At 46.9% G+C, this 19,474-nt stretch overlaps 1 protein-coding gene across 1 annotated transcript in view; it reads left to right on the top strand.

The window, feature by feature from the left end:
- Positions 1-19,474, top strand: part of LOC148517457 (macrophage mannose receptor 1-like) — a 273,872-nt gene that overhangs the window by 141,593 nt on the left and 112,805 nt on the right. Inside the window, exon 17 of the mRNA XM_088478603.1 lies at positions 10,478-10,641. Coding sequence (XP_088334729.1) covers positions 10,478-10,641 — 164 coding nt within the window. The remainder of the gene's footprint in view (positions 1-10,477; positions 10,642-19,474) is intronic.

Raw genomic sequence — 19,474 nt, 5'->3', positions numbered from 1 at the left:
TCCGATCCTGACTAAGGAGGAAATTGACGAGGAGGGAGTTGACGGTGTGGTTTGCAGGCGCTTGGATACAACAGGACGAAGGGATTTAGGTGTCCCTGGACTGCTTACGGTCTTAGCCAAAGTTTCTGAACTTGACAGTATCTTTTTATGAATGCGCTGCAGGTGACGTATAAGGGAGGATGTTCCTAGGTGGTTAACGTCCCTACCCCTACTTATTTCACCTTTACATATGGTACATATGGCAAGACAGTCGTTGTCCGGATTTGGATAGAAATATTGCCAGACCAAAGAGGTGGAATGTTTGATCTTCTGCCCAGGCATGACCGTGATGGGCTTTTTCATTCCACGAACAACAACTGTCTCCCCCGGAGCCTGATTTAAACAAACCACATCACCATCAGAATCCTCCTCGCCAACTTCCTCCTCAGCGCCAGCTACACCAGTATCCTCATCCTGTTGTACTTCAACAGTGACATCTTCAATTTGCATATCAGCAAGTGGACTGTGGGTGCTCCTTTCAGCACTTGCAGAGTGCTTGCAAATGGTGGAAAGAGCTACCTCTTCCCGTCCAATGCAGGGAAGGTCAGGCATCGCTACCGCCACCACACTTGGACTCTCCTTGGGGATTTGTGATATCTTCTTAGAACGCACAGTTCTTCACTGTGCTTTTGCCAGCTTAACTCGTTTGATTTTTTTAGTGGGATGAGGGCTTCCATCGTCATGTAAAGCTGAACCACTAGTCATGAACATAGGGAAAGATCTTAGCCGTTCCTTGCCACTCCGTGTCGTAAATGGCATATTGGCAAGTTTACGTTTCTCCTCAGATGATTTAAATGTTTTTTTTAAGGTCATTTTCCTGAACTTTGGCCCTGAATCAGAGTCGGACGCTCTGACCAGAGCGCTCGCTCTGAATCAGGGCCCACCTCCGTAAATATGGAGCGTCCTCCTGGACGCTCGTATAGTTGTGGGTCACCACCCACAGCATATACGATCGTGCAGGATGATGGTCGCGATGGTCTTGACCATCGCGACCATCGCCACTGTGAGCAGAAGCCTGCGGTTGAGTTTCTCAACCGCAAGGCCAGGAGTGATTTTGGCTCTATCAGAGCCAAAATCACTCCCACTGACATCACTAGTGATGTCAGTGGGGCCGGCTTCTGACGGTAGGCGTTCCCTTGGGAACGCCTCCGTCTGGCAGGCACGCCCCCGGCACGCCCACCAAAGGGGGCGTGCTGTCAATCAACATCGACAGCACGCCCCCTTTGATCAGACACTACGAGCGAAGGAAAGTCCTTCGCTCGTCGCGTCTCGCGCATGCGCGCGACGGAGCTCCCACCGTCGTGCGCATGCGCAGTGCAGACCATCGAGCCACTTGTGAGCGGACAGCCGCTCGCGAGTGGGTCTGAATCAGGCCCTTTGTCATTTGGGATTGTATATGCCCTCTACTATGACATTGGGCATTGGCCTTGGCAGACGACGTTGATGGCATGTTATCGTCTATGTCATGACTAGTGACAGCAGCTTCAGCACTAGGAGGAAGTGGTTCTTGATCTTTCCCTATTTTATTTTTATCGGAGAAAGTTTGGTCCTCCATTTATGTTATATTGATATATACGTGCCGCTAAGGCGCACACAAACACAGAAAATAATTTTTTATTTTTGTTGGAGACTAGTGCACTTTGTGGGTTACACCACCCTTTAAGAAATGAGCCAGCCGGCTCTTTACTTATGGGACACAGGTGCACGCTTGGCGCTGCTCCTTTGTTGATTCACGTGCAGCTACAGTGCACACAGGGCCTGATTCAGACCTGCTCGCGAGCACTGAGCGCTCGCAAGCAGGTTGATGGTGCCCTAGTGCGCATGCGCACGACCAGGGAGCTCCGTCGTGCGCATGCGTGAGACTCGGCTAGCGACGGGCACTCCGTCGCTCCGGATCTCGCACCAAAGGTGGCGTGCTGTCGATGGTGAGTGACAGCACGCCCCCTTTGGTGGGCGTGCCGGGGGCGTTGCTGCCCAGACGGAGGCGTTCCCATGGGAACGCCTACCGTCTGGTGCCGGCCCCACTGACATCACTAGTGATGTCAGTGGGAGTGCTTTTGGCTCTGATAGAGCCAAAAGCACTCCTGGGCTTGCGGCAGTGAGACCCTACTGCAGGTGGTCACCCACAGCTATGCGAGCGGCCAAGAGGCCGCTCCAATTTTAGGTAGGAGGGCCCTGATTCAGAGCGAGCGCTCTAGTCAGAGCGTCCGGCTCTGAATCAGGCCCACAATTCACAAAGACAGAAAAAAAAGTAGAATTTTTTATTTTTTGTGGAGTGCACTTTGAGGGTTACACCACCCCTTAACAGACAGAAGCACGCTTGGCACTGCTGCTTTGATGCACGTACAGTGGGCCTGATTCAGAGCCGCTCGTAAGAGGTTGCTCGTTCGCTATGAGCGATGTTCGCACAACTATGGATGCGTATGGGTCATAATGCGCATGCGCAAACCAGTCGTTGCGGTCGGAAATCGAGCGCTCGCAAAACAGAGAGGGGCTGCTAATTTGATTGACAGAATGTACCGTTTGTGGGTGGTAACAGGGGAAGGTGCTTGAAAACGGGGGAGTGGAGATCCGAACGCAGGCGTGCCTAACGGTAAAAAGGGCGTTTAATGGGAGTGCATAATTAGTAAAGGAGCGTCATCGACCACGTCACTTGGTTGTCTTTTAGCCTGAACTGCTCGCAGTGATTGCGGTAGGATAAACCTACCACAAGCACTGCGAGCAGTTCAGATGCCTTTCGATGTACCCGATTAATCTAATAAATACCGGAGATGACGTGTGATGCGAACAGCAAAGGGGCATCTTTACAAAATAGCGAGCGCATTTTTCGTTTGCTCGCTCAGACATAGAGGTGTCAACAAACCGCAATGAGCGAGCGCACAATTTAAATAGCCGGCCCCTTTTTTTGAACGACCGTCCGCATATAGCTGAATCAGGCCCAGTGCACACAGTTCACAAGCACAGAAGAAAATGTTTTTTTTTTTGTTGGAGTGCACTTTGGGGGTTACACCACCCTTTAACAGACAGACGCACGCTTGGCGCTGCCGCTTTGAGGATGCTCATACAGTGCAGACAATTCACAAACACAGAAAAAAAAAATATTTTTTGGAGTGCACTTTGGGGGTTACAGCACCCTTTAACAGACGAGCCAACCGGCCCTTTACTTATGACACAGGCGCACGCTTGGCGCTGCTCCTTTGTTGATGGACGTGCGGCTACAGCGCACACAATTCACAAACACAGAAAATTATTTTTATTTTGTTTGGAGTGCACTTTGGGGATTACAGCACCCTTTAACGGTCAAGCCAGCCGGCCCTTTACTTATGATACAGGCGCACGCTTGGCGCTACTTTGTTGATGCACGTGCGGCCACAGTGCACACAATTCACGAACACAGATAATATTTTTTTATTTTGTTTGGAGTGCACTTTGTGGGCTACACCACCCTTTAACAGATGAGCCAGCCGGCCCTTTACTTATGACACAGGCGCACGCTTGGCGCTACTTTGTTGATGCACGTGCAGCCAAAGTGCACACAATTCACAAACACAGAAAATTATTTTTATTTTGTTTGGAGTGCACTTTGGGGATTACAGCACCCTTTAACGGTCAAGCCAGCCATCCCTTTACTTATGACACAGACGCATGCTTGACGCTACTTTGTTGATTCACGTGCTGCTACTGTGCACACAATTCACAAACACAAAAAATATATATTTTTATTTTTTTTGGAGTGCACTTTGGGGGTTACAGCACCCTTTAACGGACAAGCCAGCCGGCCCTTGATTTATGACACAGGCGCACGCTTGGCGCTACTACGCACACAATTCACAAACACAGACATTTTTTTTTTTTTTTTTTGGAGTTCACTTTGGGGGAGCACCCCTGATGCACAGATCACCCCCTGGATAACACTACAGCACCCCTCTAGGACTACAGCCTTTATCAGATACTGCACAACACAGTCCAGCCAGCCCCTATAGACTTTGGAGTGGACACAGCCCCTATGGACAACTGACTGCACAACACAGCCCAGCCTGCCCCTATGACAGCAGCACAACACAGCCCAGCCAGCCCCTATGGACAACAGCAGCAGAACACAGCCCAGTCAGCCCCTATGGACTGAGTGGTCACAGCCCCTATGGACAACAGCAGCACAACACAGCCCAGCCAGCCCTAGCTCCCACCCTCCCTCTTCACTGTCCACAGCCGGAGTGAGAAATGGCGCAGACGCGGGCACCTTTTATAGAATCCAAAACCCGCGAGATCCGGAAGGCGGGATGATGACGTTTTGCCTCGATTTCAGATCCGAGTCAGGCGGGAAAAGTCGAGCCTGACTCGGATACGACTCGGATCGGGGGTGGGCTCGGGGGTTTCGGATTTCAGAAATCCGAACCCGCTCATCCCTAATATGTAGGTGTGTCTTTCAAAGATTTCTGCATCTATGGATAGGATTCTGTCATCCTCTGGATCTGCAGCAGTTAACAGGAGGTCATGACAGTCTTTGGCTGTTTTTCCTGGGGTTTCTGATTAAACAGGCTCCTCACAAGAGGAGGGTGAACTTATGGATCTTGATTAGGAAGCTGCTATCAGGATGGGAGGTGGATGCATCTCCCAGTACTGGTGTTTCTGAATTAATAGATGCGGTTAGACAGATGCTTAATATCTAAGAAGCATATATTCCTGAGGCTAGTTCTTCCTTGTTTAAGCTAAATAAAGCAGTTATCCACTTTTACGGTCTTTTAATATTTTTCTGATATTTTGGGAGAGTCTTGGTTAAATCCGAATAAGAAATTTCAGGTTCCCAGAAGGTTTAAATACTCTTTTAATCCTTTTATGAACAAGGACACCAAGATTTGGTAAGTTCCGTCTAAAGTAGATGCTCCTGTAGCCAGGTTGACAAAGGCTATGTTCATTCCTTCGGTGCAGTCTGTCACCTTGAAGGACCAGATGGACAGGAAGAGCATGGCCCTCCCTAAGACCATGTTTTATTTCGCTGGTGCTTGTTTTCACCCCATTTTGGCTATTGCCTGGGTCAGCAAGGCAATAGAGTTCTGAACACAACAGCCTGCATGTGGACTACAGACAGGAAGAGAGGCTTCTGTACTCTTTGCCTTAGTAGATCAGATATGTTATACTACTGGTTATATTGGAGATCCTTCTCTAGACTCAGCTTTTCTACAATCACATGACTCGGCTCTAGCTGATAGAGCATGACTCGGCTCTATCAGTTTCTTTGGTTCAGATCATGGGATGCTAATCCAGAGTCAAAATGTAATTTGGAGGCCGTACCCTTTGAAGTGGAAATTCTCTTTGGTCCTGAACTTACAAAGATTATAACTCAGGCTACAGGAGGTAAGCGCCCTTATCTTCTGGTCTCAGTTTCCAGGGCGAAGACTCCACAATTTAGTTCCATTTGCTTCCCCTGGCAAGGGCGGATCTCGGTTCTATAGAGGCATATTTGGTTTCTCTCACAGGGGAGCCTTCAGTGGACATGTCTCAGCCTTTTCTTGATGTCCTGGACCCAGGCCAGCAGGGAAACAGCCTGCATGATCTTCAGGGCACCCAACCCCATCCACAGGGGGTAGGAGCCCACTTGCTCAGATTAATGTCTCACTCCAGTTTGCTCCAGGCAGCTGAGTGAGCAGCAGTGTTCAGGGGTTACCTCCTGGAATTGGTAGGTCCCATGTCCACAATTTGTTTTTCCACTCCTCTTCCCCAGGATCTGTCCAGATGGATGGCTCTTTTGGCTGCTGCACATTCCCTCTTGTATTCTGAACTCATTGTTCTGGTTCCTTTGTGTCAGCAAGGGGTTGGGTTTTTCTCAAACCTCTTTTTGGTGAGCAAACAGGATGGGTCCATCTGTCCGAATCTGAAGCAGCAAAATCTAGATCTCATTATTGCAAACTTATGGATGGAGTGACAGCACTATGGCCCTCATTCAGAGGCGGTCGGAGGATACAAGCGGTCGCTCAGAAACTGGGCGGCCGTTTGCATCCTGACCGGCCGCCTCTGTTTCGGTCGTTAGGCTGCGGGTTTACACCCACAGGTCTAACGACCGCTAGGGTGATGGTCGCGATGGTCATAGACCATCGGGGCTTACGATGAGACCCTAGGGTAGGGTCTCACTTGTCGTAAGCCCCGGAGAGCTTCTGGCTCTGTCAGAGCCGGAAGTTCTCCACTGACATCACTAGTGATGTCAGTGGGGCCTCCCCCAAACGGCAGGCGTTCCCATGGGAACGCCTCCGTTTGGGCTGCCACCCCCCCGGCCCGCCTTCCAAACGGGGCGAGCTGTCAATCAACATCGACAGCTCGCCCCCTTTGGAAAGAGACCCGCTACGACCGGCGCTGTCGGTCGTAGCGGGTCTCATGCATGCGCACGAAGGAGCCGGCTCCCTCGTGCGTATGCGCACTGGACAAACATCGAGGCGGCCATGCGGTCGTAGACCGTACGGCCGCCTCTGAATGAAGCCCTAAGTGCCTGATTCAGCAAGGATCGCAGTTGCTAATACGCACGCAATTGGCCAATTCTGCGTATGCATCGCAGCGAACCGGTCAATGTGGCTGGGACTGCGATTGCAGTGACTACGTAGAGCCATTACTGAGTGATTGAAAGGAAGTGCCGTTTGTGGATGGTGCACCACCCACAAACTACGGATCGCCAATGCAAATGCAATAGCGATTATACATGCAGTCTCACTGCGATCATATGCTAATCCATTGCGATCGGTATGCCGTCGCAGCACTACATAAGGACGCCCACTTTACCTTACACACATCCGTTATACATAGCAGAATAGCAAAACCATCGGACACATCGAACAAGTCTGCAAAACAATCGGTAACATTGAGTACAATCGGAGCCTCGCGCACACTTTCACAAGGTCTGAACTTACTCAGGAATTGCTAATCTCTTTGCACACAGTAATAGCCCAAGCTGCGTATGCCCTCGCAGTAGGTCATTTATGCACACCCATGCCATGGCCTTCTAACGTATGCCTGCGTTTCGCCGACCAGCCTCCCATCACCACCCACAAACGGCACTTCCCGTCAATCTCTCTGCAATGGGTCTGCGTAGTCCTATCACAGTGGCCGGTTCACACACACGCACTGCAATGTATGCTCAGAACTAAACAATCGACGGGCATTTTAGCAGCTGCGACCTGTAATGAATCAGGCCCTGAATCAACTACAAAAGGAGGTGTTTCAGTGGATTGTGAATCGGTGGGGGGGACCCAACATAAATCTCATGGCCTCCCAGCTAAACAAAAAGCTTCCCTTGTATGGAACACGCTCAAGGGATCCCCAGTATTTGTGGATTCTATGACAGCACCATGGCCCTTCCAGCTTGTGTACTTGTTTTCACCCCTGTCCATGTTGGTACTTCAGCAGGTTCAACAAGAAGGTTTGCCAGTAATTCTTAGCTCCAGATTGGTCTCATTGGCAGTGGTACGCCCTGTTTTAGAGCATGCTGGCTGAGGTTCCTTACTGACTTCTCCAACAAGACCTGCTGCGTCATATACCCCTGTCTATACTTAGATTTGTCTCAGCTGACTTTGATGGCATGCTTCTCGAGACCCAGATCTTAAAGGCTTGTGGTTTCTCCAGGCGGGATATCCAGACCATGATTCAGGCTCATCACTTCCAGAATTTGCCATAATATTTGGAAGCTTTACATTTCATGGTGTGAGCATTGGACTATCTCAGAGGCTGTCTTTAGATTACCGACTCTTTTATCTTTTCTTCAGGATGGTATGACTCAAGGCTATTGACTATCTTTTCTTAAGGGTCAGGTGTCAACTACAAACCTTTTTTCAGGGTGTGCTTAGAATTCAGCCTCCCTACATACCACCTAACTTTTTGTGAGATCCCCTACAATGGTAAGAACTGGTACTCTGCGGCTACCTGCTATTTTTCTGTATACCACAGCACCCGACATCGAGGCCATCACCCGACATCGAGGCCATCACCCGACACTGAAGCCATCACCCGGCACTGAAGCCATAGCAGCTTCAGTGTAACATCTGCGGTTGCAAAAATATTGACATTTGTTACTGCTTTTAACATTTATTTGAAAATAAGTAAATTACTGGTGAGTGAGTGTGTGTAAAGTATATGTGTATGTGTGTGTATATATATATATATATGTATATATATATATATATGTATATATGTGTAATAGAGATAATCCGGCACTCACCCCAGCATGGCCAGGTGCCTCTCCAGTAGATAGATGTAAATGGATGACACTCAGGGTCTCAACAGCAATTCTAATAAATAACAGGCACAGCCAGGATGTATAGTCAACGTTTCAGAGCGTTGGCTCTTTTATCAAGACATGCAATACAATGAACATAAGAGACTTAGGGGTGTAGTTACTAAGCAGTGTTAGGAGACAGAGTGAAAAGTGATAAGGTGCCAGCCAATCAGCTCCTAACTGTCATTTTTCACACAGCCTGTGAGATGGCAGTTGGGAGCTGATTGGCTGGCACCTTATCACAGACTTATCACTTTTCACTCTGTCTCATAACACTGCTTAGTAACTAGACCCCATAAATACATGTGTATCCACCCAGTGAGAGTCAAGTTCCTGCTCTTGCCACACACACTGGAGTCTTGGTGACATAATCAGTAAGCGACGACACCCGGGGCTGAGCATACCATTACCATGGTGACAAAAAAGTATATAAAAATTGGAGGCATAATCATACATAAAGAGCAGCAGCAATAGATAAACTTATAGAACATTACAGAGGCTACTCAGTAGAGGTGCACACAAATCAACCACATTGTATGCAATAGGGATAAATGTTAAATACACACAATCGAGTAAAACCATGTAAAATGGATCTGGGTGCTGGACACTCCAAAATATATGGTACTGAACATGGACTAACTGAGTGCAACAAACTACTGGAGAAATAAGGAAAATTTCACCTGTTCAATAGAATAATTAAAAATGATGTAATTGCATAGTGAGCAAAGTATGGGGTATACAATAACAATGCCTGGTTGCAAACATTGTGAACTAACCTGAAGGTGTAATACACAGGTTGTCCAGCTTGCTGTAATCATACTATATACTATATATGGGCGTAATAGCAGTACTTATGTTATAAACCAACTAGATGACAGCTATGAAAAAAATATTATTAATGCACACTCAAAACATTATGCAAAAAGGAACTATGGAGGCAAAAATGTCCAACGAAAAAAAATAACAAGAAGCAGGAAAGAGGTAGAATTTAATTCAGACCCAGCGGGTAAACAGTTTGTTAGATATGTATCCATTTAGCTTCTGCTTGCAATAGCACACGTCCACGATTGCCTCCCCTTGGATTGGGTGGAATCCAGTCTATAATTTTATACCGGATAGAAGCAAGATTGTGTTGAAAATCTCGGAAGTGAGGTGCCTCCGGCTGGTCAGAGCTCTTTCCTTCAATAGCCCGCTCGTATATATAATATTAGTGGAGAGAAGGAGGTAAAGGGGAATGAACAGAGAAATTGTGTAAAATAGTGGGGGAACAGCGAGGAGGGGTCTGAAAAGATCCCTTTCTTGCACAAGCTGTTGTGCTTTGATGACATTCGGCCGAACACAAATTATTGTTCCGAACTTGATGAATGGTAAAATTTCTACATCCCCATACTAAAGTATGAGGACTGTGGAAACTATCGGGGGAGAATTGTAACCAGGAGATGTCTGTGATATCTTCTGCGTTACATAGTTAATAAATGGCTCCGTTACTTAGAAATTACAGTTTGTAATGATAATATGGGAAATTATAGTAAAGTGATGATGAATAGGCCCCTAAATGAGGACTATGGCCCTCATTCAGAGCCGTACGCTCTGAGCAGAGCGCACGCTCTGAATGAGGGCCGGGCTCCATTTTCATGGAGCGTCCTCCTGGACGCTCGTATAGCTGTGGGTCACCACCCACAGGCTATACGAGCGTGCTTTGTGATGGCCGCGATGGTCGAGACCATCGCGACCATCGAATTTGCGAGCCGGAGCCTGCGGTTGAGGTTTTCAACCGCAAGCTCCGGAGTGATTTTGGCTCTATCAGAGCCAAAATCACTCCCACTGACATCACTAGTGATGTCAGTGGGCTGGCTTCTGACGGGAGGCGTTCCCGTGGGAACGCCCCCGTCAGGGAGGCACGCCCCCGGCACGCCCACCAAAGGGGGCGTGCTGTCAATCAACATTGACAGCACGCCCCCTTTGATCGGACACAACGAGCGAAGGACTTTCCTTCGCTCGTCGCGTCTGGCGCATGCGCACGACGGAGCTCCCTCCATCGTGCGCATGCTCAGTGCATAACATCGACCCACTTGCGAGCGGACAGCCGCTCGCGAGTGGGTCTGAATCAGGCCCTATATCTCTACTTTTCACATGGATATGTTAAAATTTAGCTTTTTTTTTTGCCCCTGCACATAATAGCAATTAACCTCACAAGTGATGGTTGGATAATTCGTGGTGATAAACAGTACTATGTCAGCAAGGAGACAACGACCATGGATAAAGCACGAGAATTTTGTAAAAGGAATTTCGGGGACCTGACCACCATCAGTACTCCATCTGAAAGGAAATTTCTCTGGAAATATGTAAGTTCTGTATATTATATTTATCAAGGGTATATAGTCAAAATGTTGGTAATGAAAATCTATACAATGATGAGGTCAACACCAAAATGTCAAATGTCATAATGTCGACATGATAAAAATGTCAGTAAAAAAAACCAAGCAAGATGCTAATATCCGTGTAAATCACTTACAGCAACATCCACCAGAATTGCAGGTATCCACTGATGCATTTCGCTTAATTTATGGAAGCTTTATCAAAGAGCCTATTTGATAAAGCTTTGATAATTGAAGTGAAATGCGTTAGTGGATTCCTGTAATTATTTGGATACTGACTACCTTCTTGCTAGACATTGGCGAAACAGTCCATTGCAGCTGGAGCTGAGCCGGGATATTGACAGATACGCTGCACATTTATACACAGCTGCTGAGCAGATTGTTGCAGCCTGGCTCATTGAGCGGTGCTGTGAGCTCTGTGACTACACTGTGGAGGGAACTCAGCTTACTCACCATTAAAGTTTCAACTGGTGAGATACCTATTACATTACTTACAGTTTTTTGCTACCTAGGAGAGACTTCATCAAAGCTGTAATTCTACTGGTAATTTAAGCATCACATCTCCTTTGCTAAGTAGGAACTGTACTCTATGGGCATGAGGTCGACATGGTCATTAAGTCAACAGTGACAATGTAGACATAGCCAAACAGTCATAATAAAGGCATGTCTAATTTTGGCTGCTGACTTTTTGACCATGTCTATTTTTTGACTGTCGACACTTTGACCACATGTAACAGAGAGAGCACAACCGCACAGGTTATTTTGCCACTCTCTTCAGTCTAATATTAAAGTAGCTGTTGCCCTCGGCTTCGCCCACGATAAAATCTATTCTGCCAAAATGTATTTTTATTTGAGGTGTTCTGGATGTATTGCTTTGCATAGGGGCTCTGTCATGGGAGTGGCCCACATGACCAATATCGCTATACAGACTGGTGGCAGCGCCTTCACCCACCACTCACACAAATGTGACTGTGTACCTTGTGTACAGATTGCTATGTAGCCTATCTATGCAAGTGAGCGCGGGCCCAAAGCACCCCCCCCCCCCCCTTTACCAGCCTTGCTCAGCTTTAACTTGATGAATCTAGATGAAACAAAGTGCAGGTTATTTTTAGGAGTTAAAACTTTACAATGATTAAGTTTTCATGAAAATCGGTTCAGTAGTTTTTGCGCCAACTTGGAACAGACACAGCGTTCTTATTATACTGGTATAGTAATATATTGTATTATTATATTGTGAAGAGGTTCTACCAATGTACATAGTCCAGAGAACAGAAAAAGGGTAGTTAGAAGGTGCACTGATGAAAACAATATATGTTAAAATATAACTTTCATTAATAAATATTTAAAATTGTTAAATCCCCTCAAACAGAACCCATAAAATGGAGAAATATTAAATAAAATAAAGAAGTGTACATAATTTATGTTCTCTCCTTTATATTATTTAATATTTTGCCATTATATGTTTGATGGATTAAACAATTTAAAATATTTGTTAAGATAATACATTGGTTATTTGCTTCTAACCCTTAACAACCTTGCATAGCTTACTTACTTAAACTAATAAATAACGACACAGACAACAAGAGCTTGGCTAAAAAGGTCACAGCTTTTATTTATAATTCATTAATTAATTAATTAACCTAACCAGGCTGGCAAGAGACGCTGCAGACTCAGTTCTAGCTTTCATTACACTCAAATACTCGGGGAACGACTGAAACGTCCCCCCTCAAGATGCACTAACGATGCAAGGGTCTCACTTCCACCCCTGGGCCAATCCGAGGTGCTTACGCACAGAAAAACGCCTGGGTCCCCCCACACGGAGCAGGACAAATTTGCCAGGTTCATTGAGGGCAAGTGCCCCCACAAAGTTATCTTACGCCACATAAAGCCACTGAGCTGCAATGTATTCCCGCCATGCTGCGCCTCCCCTAATTTGGGAAAAAAAAGGTTAGTGTGACACAACAAAATTCGTTAACGGGTGGGATGGTGGGTTTCAAAGATCCATAACCAAAGAGGCTGTCTTCATGCAAACGAGCCAATATATACTGATAAATCGACCACTCCCTTAAGCAAGATCATTGGCTCAACCAAACATCTGACTAGCCAGCACTATAATCTGCCCAGCAACAAGGCTGTCATAAACAGCCAATACAGCAAAACATCTGACCAGCCAGCACTATAACCTGCCCAGCAACAAGGCTGTCTTAAACAGCCATACAGCAAAAACACCAGTAATCTTACATATTCTTATGCTTATACAGCCTTCGCCTACTATAAGATAATACACTGGTTATTTGCTTATAACCCTTAACAACCTTGCATAGCTTACTTACTTAAACTAATGAATAACGACACAGACAACAAGAGCTTGTCTAAAAAGGTCACAGGTTTTATTTATAATTAATTAACCTAACCAGGGTGGCAAAGAGACGCTGCAGACTCAGTTCTAGCTTTCACCACACTCAAATACTCGGGGAACGACTGAAACATCCCCCCTCAAGATGCACTAACGATGCAAGGGTCTCACTTCCCCCTCTAGGGCCAATCCGAGGTGCTTACGCACAGAAAAACACCTGGGTCCCCCCGCACAGAGAAGGGCAAATTCGCCAGGTTCATCGAGGGCAAGTGCCCCCACAAAGTTATATTACGCCACATAAAGCCACTGAGCTGCAGCGTATTCCCGCCAAAGCCAGACTCCAAAGGACACTGTAACTACGCTCGCGCCTCACCCATAGCACTCCACCTACATCATGCACCGAAGGACAGGCGGGCAAATAAACCTAAGAATGTTGAGCAAAGAAAACTATCTTCCTTTTGCAGGAGACACACACTGATTGAGCAAATTGTATATGTAATAGTCATATGATACGCGTATACAGGAGACCCCCATACCCTATCTACACAGTAGCATACAATGACAGTATCCTCTTACCCCGTGATATAACCACTTTTTTTTTAAAATTACATGTCAAATAGGCTGCCGAGGGATGATGCAAACGGGGAACCCCTAACATCCAACTTGTAATGGCGTATCAACCATAAATGACTGGGTTGGGTCATGACTACTCCCAATCTCCCAATCGTATGAGATCCCCCATTGACGCCGCCACCAGGCGATCATTTGACCGCCCTGCAGCTAATGGATTCAAACAAAGGCGCAAAGCAAATATTCTAATACTTACCCTCAATAGATGGCTGAACGCTATCAGCTCATAAAACCTGCCAGGCAGATGAATATTTCGCAGTGTCATCGTGACGAGAAAACCGCCGCGCCAACTGTATGTTAAATACTCTGACACTGAAAAGCACCACATAAATGATGTAGCAACGCAAAACGAAAATTTACAACTGTGTTTAGTTGTTGATGGCATGAACTGAAACCAATTTTGTCGAAACCAGAATTTAACAAGTCAAAACACTCTGTCGCACGGACCAGAGGACAAGGCCACGACAATTGAGAACAGCTCCAAACAGCAACAAATAACTCGTTAGACCTACCTCGCGCTAAACCCGAATCCAAGTAGCCGCACAGAAAATACCCATCTGAATTAGGAGGCAAACACCCGGACGAGCCAGCCGCACTGGTGAACAGTTGCCTCGATAATTTGTCTTGAAGGTCAAGGCCAAATTCGACCGCCATTAAATTGAACTAGAAAACCGGTCCAACCACGGAGTGTCTCACTGCCCCAAGCCTACAACAAACATGATGATACGGCTGTATCTCCCCGGCATTGGCCTATTCCCTGTCCTAGATACAAAACGAACCATGGGAAGATATAGAAAGCTAAATTAAAGGATACAATAAACTACCAACCCACGCTCACTACAGATTGTGCCCACTGTTAATCAACCCATAATTTGACATGCCACTGAACAATCTAGTCACCAACAAACGACCCCCTGTTATCACGACCAACTTGATCTCTAAACTATAAACTGTAAAACGCCACCTACCATCATGTCATATGTAACTGGAAACACCCAAACCAGAAAAATTGCCTGAGCAGAAAAGAGAAGGTCCAAACCGACGTCACTCCTTCCTGAACCTAGGCAGAGAAAGTAACCTGATAATGCGCTAAATCAGCCTGACCAGAGACGGCATGAGCACACCATTGCTTAAGAATCTGGATTTCTCAAAATAGGCACAGGAAACCGCACAACCTACTGTACAAGCAAACTATATATATATATATATATATATATATATATATTTATTTTTTTATAGCACCTGAAAAACACTGAATCTATCATAAACGGCACGACCTACCATTGCAGACCACAAACTTAGAAACCTACCCAGAATCCTCCGAGACCATCAGGGCACCGTAACCCAAGCCACATCCTAGAACCAAAAGTCGCCAAAGTGTAGAAAATTTTCTGAAAGGACCTACTGGGATGTCCTAATTACAAAAGTCTACATGCCTAGGAGAAATGCTACACTGAACTGGGCACTAACACGCCACCTGTGTGGGAACCACTCCACCGAAAAGTTACAGAGATCCTGCAAGGGGGAACAAGGATAACTAACCCCCATCCGCCCCCTCAATACCTCCACTCCAATTGGCCCGTAAAAGTAATTAATGAACCTTGACATAACGAAAGCTACGGGGTGCCCTGCTCAGCACAGACTCCACAAATGCACAAAAGTAATCTGAATGAAAACCTTGCAACTACCATAAAATTTCTACCCCAGTTTAGTATAACCACAGAAAAGTAGCCAAACCACGGTGCCTACGCCTTACTTGGCTTCCTTGAAGCTGAACTCTAAGTTGGGAGCTAAGCTCAGCTTAATGTCGGCAATCCTAGGCCCGGAGCTCACCCACGCAGAAGCGACAGGAGAAATCAAATGACCAGCCCGACCCCCTGAGAGCATCGGGAATCATAACAGGCAACCATCTGCCTCCCGCCACCTCCATACACTAGTCTTACCAGCAGAATAAGCTCTGCGGGCGGCCCCATGACCAAGGAAAGTCGACACAACCACAACCAAACCTAAGCTTCTTTAAATCCTAAAAAGGCATACCACCCAACCGTTGAGGCTCCGCCCGAACTGGGCATCAAATTCCCCCCATGACAAAGAGGAACTGGACAAACAAGTAACACACCAAAAAGATGCATCAATAAAATACTCCCTGCTCATCAGCCCACTCACCCAATAGCAGAATGTGAAGATGAAGATGCATTTAAAGAATTATTATAGTAAAATATTTTGTCTCACACATGGCGCTCCTCTTCTAGACCTGAATCACCTTAATACATCACATAAGTGAGCGAGCAAATTATACAAATTTACCTGTGCGCTCTTTCCTTGCTGAAACGGAACTGTGCATATAAACTGATTTCACACAATGGGCTCTATTTATTAACATTATTTTTACTAAAATAAAGTGAAAAAGGGTGTTTTCACACCCTTTTCACATTATTTTAGTTTCACTTGTAGTTATTACAGGGCAATTGGAGTAGAATTAGTAAAATTCTACTCCAACCCCCAGTATCACTTATTTTTAGTAAAGCAGATCGCATTTCCCATAATTGTAATGGGAAATGTGATCCGACCACAGTTACTAAAAATAAATTGTAAAAAAATACCGGGGGAAGCCCTGTGATAATAACGCCACCTGGAGGTGGCGTTATACAGGGTCTCCCCCGGTTACCGGGCTCCCACTCTGCTCTAACGGGGAGAGCAGAGGCGGGAGCCGGTACCAGTAATCAGCTATGTGGTCTAAGCAGACCGCAAGCTGATTGCTGTAAAAAAAAGAAAAAAAAAATTAAACATTTTTTTTTTCCTTACCTGAATCCAGGGACCGGTGATCGGGGCTCCGGTGATGGCTCCTCTCCAGTCAGCTGGTCTCCCACAGTGCACTGGGGCCTGGTCATCAGGTGATCAGGCCCCAATGCAGTATGGGAGATCACCTGATCGGGGAGCCCGGAGAAGATCACCGGAGGCCAGGAGGATGCAGGTAAGTGTAATGAAGGGAGGGGGGGGTCGCGGGGGTCCACGATCGCGGGGGGTGGGGCGTAGCGCCGGGGGGCGGGGCTTAGCACCGGTGGGGGGGTAGTAGCGGTGGTCGGTCGGCGCATGCGCGGGCTCTTAGTCGCAGTATTTTTTCCGAAAATACCGCGACTAGAGTGCGGATGGGATCCGCAGGGACAGAGCTTTATCGCAAGCTCTGTCCCTGCAAGGGATTTATAGTAAATCCCTGTGATATTGCCTGAATTCGCAATGCGAATTCACTCGGTAATATCACACTACAATCCGCATTCAATATGCGGATTGTAGTAAATAGAGCCCCTTGTCTGTTTACTTTATGCTAACCCCTAATACCCTGCGCCATACTCCTTCCTACCATTTTCACCTAAACTCTTGAATAAACGCTGCGCAACCCTCTTGCCACTTAACGTGGATGCGCCAGATAACGGAAATTGAAAGTAAGAAATTAAGTCAGCAAACATATGTGAAATAATCATACTCCCCAGAACCATGTGGTCTCCAAACAAAGCTTACACGCGGAGGAGCCGCAGTCTTGACCGCTGGGGCCGCCTCGACACGCGCAGGGTCATCACTTGCTCGAGTCCAGGTCTTCTCCCAGCAATCTTCCCGCAAGAACGTCATCTGCAACTGAACCAGGTGGTCCCAGAATCTCCTCCACAAGGCTTTCATGCGGAACAGCCGCCGCCTCGACACGTACAGGGTCATCAGCCGATCAAGTCCGCATCTACTCCCAACCTCTTCCCGCAAAACGCAACCTGCAACTACAGGGGACATGTGAGGAAAAAAGCAAAGGAGGCATCCTAAGGAAGCGGGGATGCATAGTGGAGTGAGAGGCTGGAGGGTGAAGTAGGTGGAGAGAAGATAATAATAATAAAAAATAATAATAAAAAAAAATATATGGGGCAATATGTTTGGGGTTGGAGGGAGTTGAGGAGACAGTGAAGGGGAAAAGAGAAAAACTGGTGGGTGGAGTAGGGAGGGGAGCAGCCAAAATGTGAAAGGTGAATATAGGAGCGGGATGCAAAAACCCCCAGAACAGGGCGAATGAGGGGAGGGGTGACATAGGAGGGGGGGGGGGATAGAGAGATGATGAGCAGCTGGGGCATAATAACCGCGAACAAAGTGTAAGTGGTGTAAAAGGAGTGGCCGGATACTGCGCATAATGAGCAGTGCTGAAGAGCACTGCTCTGCAAAATTGCCGGCCAGACCCACCGTTTGGGAAGGCGCCGGGACACAGGGATGTGATGGTGCCAGTAGCGGTGTCCGGGGCTGCGTGATGGCGTGAGCCACCGAAGGGGGGGAGGAGATAACGTGCAGAGTGCGCAGCGGGAGCCGTGGCAGCAGAAGCACTCGCTGGCGCGACGGAAGTGTGAGCTGACAGGGCTGCGCAGAAGGAAGACCGCGCAGCCTTGCGAGGAGAACAAGAAGGTGAAGAGGAGGGAGGCTGGTACTAGGGTGCCAGAGCGGGAGCCCGGAAAGCAGGCGCTCCTGCTGGTGCGGCAGGGAAAACTGGCAGGGCTGCAGCATCTGGAGACCGCGCAACCCAATGGAGCAAGAGCCGGTAAGGGAGGGACTTGCACATGAGTGCGCCGGCAGAATCCCGACAGCAGGAGCTGCCGCGGATGTGACGGGGGGAGTGAGCTGGTGGGCAGCATAGTGAGAAAGGACAGCGCAGCCCGGGGGAAAACGGAGAAGGTGAGGGAGGAGGGAGGGTGTGCCATGTCGGATATAATAACCTGAAAACTGGGAAAGGAGGGAGGGGGGGTGGGTAGGTATGAAAGGGAATGAGCTGAGGTGAGATAAAAAAGGGGGAGAGAGAGAAGGCATGGTAGAAGGTGGAATACAACGTGGATAGCCTATATGAACGGTAAAGCTACTCAGTCTGATCATGTTTCAAAGATCCATAACCAAAGAGTCTGTCTTCATGCAAACGAGCCAATATATACTGATAAACCGCCCACTCCCTCAAGCAAGATCATTGGCTCCACCAAACATCTGACTAGCCAGCACTATAATCTGCCCAGCAACAAGGCTGTCATAAACAGCCAATATAGCAAAACATCTGACCAGCCAGCACTATAACCTGCCCAGCAACAAGGCTGTTTTAAACAGCCATACAGCAAAAACACCAGTAATCTTACATATTCTCACGCTTATACAGCCTTCGCCTACTATAATTAAAGTTATATTTTAACATATATTGTTTAGATCAGTGCACCTTGAAACTACACTTTTTTTTCCTAGAGAGTAGCGGTTGGGTTTTTAATCTGATCTTTTTGCCAAATTAGCCCAAGTTCCAATTAGTTCAGCTTTATCTTATTGGCTATCCAAAATATGTTAGAGCAGGATAGCCATTATGATGCAACGGCTCATCTCTACTTTTTTTTCACATTTTTACCATGTCAACATTTTATCCTTTCTATTTTGTAATTGTTGACATTTTGACTGTCTAAATTTTAAATGTCGACATTTCAGTTGTCTACATAATGTACCTATCAACATTATTGTGTCTTTATTAGGATCACCGATATTTTCAATGTCGAGATAATATACCACACACAATTTTTGGATCAAATAATAATATAACTGTATATAACTCTCGGCCAGTGGCGGATTTTACGGTATGTAGTTATGAGACCGGCGGACGAACGACCACCGGTCTCAATACCGACAGTGTAATCCCGGCAAGGGATCTAACATAGGCGTCAAAATACAGACGCCTATGTTAATCCCGACAGGACGCCGGGTGTAAGTATCCACTTAGCCGGAGATGGGGGGGTTAGGTTTAGGGACCCCCCCAGTGGGACT

The sequence above is a fragment of the Taudactylus pleione genome, unplaced genomic scaffold (assembly GCF_031769625.1).
Source record: "Taudactylus pleione unplaced genomic scaffold, aTauple2 ptg000216l, whole genome shotgun sequence".
NCBI classification, from domain to species: domain Eukaryota; kingdom Metazoa; phylum Chordata; class Amphibia; order Anura; family Myobatrachidae; genus Taudactylus; species Taudactylus pleione.
This window is presented reverse-complemented; position numbering and strand designations above follow the sequence as displayed.